Source organism: Epinephelus moara, chromosome 8, assembly GCF_006386435.1.
Source record: "Epinephelus moara isolate mb chromosome 8, YSFRI_EMoa_1.0, whole genome shotgun sequence".
NCBI lineage: Eukaryota > Metazoa > Chordata > Actinopteri > Perciformes > Serranidae > Epinephelus > Epinephelus moara.
Genome location: NC_065513.1, coordinates 20212231 through 20216050, shown reverse-complemented (window position 1 = coordinate 20216050; position 3820 = coordinate 20212231). Strand labels below are relative to the sequence as shown.

The window sequence follows — 3820 nt, the reverse complement described above, 5'->3', positions numbered from 1 at the left end:
ATTGATTGATTGATTGATTGATTGATTGATTGATTGATAAGACAAAATATACAAACTGAGGAAAAATGGGCAGGTGACAACAACAATCTAAACAAATAAACTGCCCAAAAACAAAGAGATGAATAAACAAAGTAAAGAAACAAAAACACTTGCCCCAAACACATATCTAATTTACACAAAGAAATCAAATTAATCAAAACCAACTATTGAAATTAAATGGGAAGTTAAGGGGGCTGATCTAAATGTGTTAACAAAATAAACAAAGATAAGGGAGTAACTCAACACAATCACACAATTTAAATAAGGGAATTAAATCCAGGTATCTGCAGTCCACTGCGCAGCCAAGCCGGCTGTAGCCAAAACTGCAAGGCAGACTAACTACTGCCCGAGCCGCAAAGCAGCACATAGTAATACAGAGCTTGGACACAGCTGGAGACAAAACAAGAGAAAAAGCAGGAGACAAAGCAGCAGCAGCTCCGATCAGCTGGTGGTGACGTCAGGTGGACTTGGCCAGCTGATGAGCGTTTCCTAAGGTAAATGTAAAATTAGCATTGCTAAGCTAAAAGGTAAAAATTAGGCTTTCGAGAGCTACAATAAAAAACAGCATACCTGTTTGTAGAGTCTAATATGCACAAGGAGAGGCTGGGACCTGGACAACTGACTGGAGGAACAGCCAGAGACGTTGATGCTCCAGTAGGTCGAGCCATTGACGAGCTAGGTCAGGTAGTACTGGCACTTAGGGCGTAGTTTGGGTCACTGCGGTCTACAATTAACCACTGATATGTAGGCTGTGCCCCTGTAGTTCTTCTCCATAGCTACAACGAAACTCACTACACCAAAAGTAGTTACTTACTATGGTGCAACAGCACCACAACAGCCTAATCTGCTATACAAACCCTCACCAGAACTGGCATGAAGATCCACTGGAAACCACTGCTGCTTTGTCTTCTTAAGCTGTCCGAGGTGCCTACAAGAAAAACAACATTAGCGCGCCGAAAAGAAAAACAGTGAAAAATAACAGCAGTAAAAAAAAACAACACACGTCTTTGCCTTTGGAAGAGTAAGTCCTGCTCGCAACCATTTGCTGCATGTCATCCCCCTACTCTCTCTCACCCCCCCCATTTCACTCTCTCCTGTCCATTAAAGGCAAAAGCCCCAAAGAATACTCTTTAAAATACAATTTGCTTTAAGTCTGGGCCCCTATTCTCAAGCTTATCAGGGTGTTCCATTTCTTCATCTGTTATTGTGAATAAATTTGTGATTTGAATTGAATTATTTCAGCTTTTGGGGGTCAGAAAGGCTCACAAGATAAATAAATAATTTCACCCCTGTCAGCCTCCAACAGTTATTGAAATAAACCCATATAAGGAGTTTAAAAGGGAAATGTCTCATAGGTGGATCCGCTAAAAAAATTACCATCATCACATGATATCAAAGTCACATTATCATAAACAGCAGACACACACGTGCGCACACATACACTTACAGATGGATAATGCGAGCACAGAGGAGAATGTTTGTTCCTCTGGCATTTATTTAGTCGTTAAGCACAATTAAAGTAGAGTTAGAGAGAAGATGAGCAGCATTGATTGCTACCACAGACATCTCTTCATCGCTGAAGAAGGAAGCGGAGTAGCCTGAGATTTACAACAATTTCTTCAAACTAATCAAAAGAGGAATGAAGAATGTTGTTTGCTTTTCAACAGATCCTGCAATTGTGTAAAATATTTCATAGTAATATTCAAGTTATTCTTGTATTTTTTTTTACATGCACAAAACAAATCAATCATATCAGTGCAACTTCTATTACTTCACGTAAATGTAGCTCTTTATACTGTGAGCTCTTTCATTTTTCACTTTCACTTAAAAAAAATATGGTGAAGTTAAATCTTTAAGTAGGTCATGGCATTTATGGCAGCTGTTGAGTCACCGTGTCATGTCATCGTGTTCATCAGCAGGTTCAGCCTGTCAGTCCTCTTGCTTGAGACAGTGACTGAACGGACAAGGTCTTTAACCCTCATGTTTTACCTGTCCTCCTGTCTTAAAGGCATAAATTCAAAGGTGTCACACCGGTCACATAGCACTGCTTTAGCACTGCTGCATGGTATGCGAGACTTTGTGTTTCGACAACATTAAATGTGTTATAGTGCATTTGGTCAAATTAACACACTATATTTTTACACTTCAGTGCAACAATATTTGACGCTTCAACACGTCAGGTAGATTTTCTACACCTTAAGATGTGTCAGTTTGGCATGTTAACACAAAACCTGTCACAGCCAAAGGGTTGTTCTACACATGTGTTGGACGGTTCATAGGACACACAAACCAATATTAGGCTAAGCTATGGCTCATCTAGAGTTGCCTGTAGTTATCATGACGATAAACTGTTTATGTAATAGTGATAATATTGTGGTGGATTAACACTTCTACAAAAGATACGCCCCTGTGCTAACAAGGTAAGTTTAAGCCAAGGTGAGATACGCTAGAGGGAGATGAAAGGAGTGAAAGAACAGAATATATTGATCATTCTTTAATGTTTGCTTTTCCATATAATGATGACAATACAAAGGGCACTTGTTGGTGAAGACTCTCAGTCATCCAGGTCATGGTAATCCTAAGTACTGTATCATAGGCAACATCCTCAAGCAAGTCCAGTTGCAATATAGCAATATAGCACTTTGGACAAAGGGCACTTATACTGTATTCACTATAAAGGTTAATGTGGTCAGTATAAGCCACACTGTTTTAAATCCAATTTGTTCAGCATCTTAAATGTGACGTCACCTGTTGCACATTGGAATGGGCACAAGCAGCATTTGGGTTATAGGGACTGAGTGACGCCAACAAGGTGTTGCACATAAAGTCATTTTTAAACGCATGATGTAAGCTAAAATGCGGGTTATGTGATGTGAATTAAGTGTAAGATAAGAGCTGTGAGTAAACTGTGATTCTGTATAGTTTGCAGTGTTGTAGTATTTAAAGTACAGCAAGCTTTTTGATCCCCATTCTGGTGCAAGATAGACTTTGAAAATGCTAGCCACCCCCGGTACACATAGCAACAATTATCTCATTCAATTTCAGTTTCAATATCAATAACAATCATTTCCAAATCTGCGTCTGCTTGTAATATTACCAGTCCTTCCTCCGGAACATTCACGTTTGTGCCATCAATGATTTAAGAGGAATGACAGCAAATGTCTAAGCAACCATGTACAATGCTGTATATCTGATCTTTAACATTGAATCCTGTACTTGGCAGTGGGCTACATATGCATTACAGTATTTCTTCAGAGCAAAGAAGATTGGATTTTATTGTATAGATTATACCATCCCCTATTTCCTGAGGCTCATAGAGATGTTACAGATTAAGTAAATTATAACAGGCAGAGCACCGCTCTTTTGTCTGAAATACTGTTGGCTCAATGTGTACAAAACAAATGAGTTAGTAGTGAGCAATAGATGGGATTGATCCTAAATCCCAATGAGTGGACATGGAGATTTCTGTAGCTTCTAAGAGGCCGTTTACACGTTGCCGGCTATTTTCATAAACGGACATTTCACCGTCTCCGTTTTCAAAAAATTCTTCGTTTACACTTACCCATGCATATATACACAAGAGCATGCCAAACCTGTAGGTGGCAGTGTAACGAGAAGCTCAAGCCTTCCATGTATCCATTGTCACCATAGCAACATAGATCGCACTTTTGAGACAGGCGCAAGTTCCGGTGCATACTGTGACGTCGGCTGCCTATAACTCTGCTATCTCCGTTTATCTCAGTTTACATGCAAACGCGCAACCGGAGTTTTCCAAAATCTC

General features: G+C 39.7%; 1 protein-coding gene across 2 annotated transcripts in view; it reads right to left on the bottom strand.

Moving 5' to 3' along the window:
* The window catches only part of slc14a2 (solute carrier family 14 member 2), an 18329-nt gene extending 14515 nt beyond the window's left edge, over positions 1-3814 (bottom strand). Inside the window, exons 1-2 of one of the 2 annotated variants that reach the window (XM_050051101.1) lie at positions 3602-3814; positions 610-967 (exon numbers count right to left, since the gene is read on the bottom strand). Coding sequence is in view for 1 of the 2 variants with exons in the window: in XM_050051100.1 (XP_049907057.1) it covers positions 903-914 (12 nt within the window). In the remaining variant the exon portion in view is untranslated. Of the gene's footprint in view, positions 1-609; positions 968-3601 lie in introns of those variants that run through there. The other variant, XM_050051100.1, reaches the window with a different exon arrangement.
* Between the last annotated feature and the right edge of the window lie 6 nt (positions 3815-3820).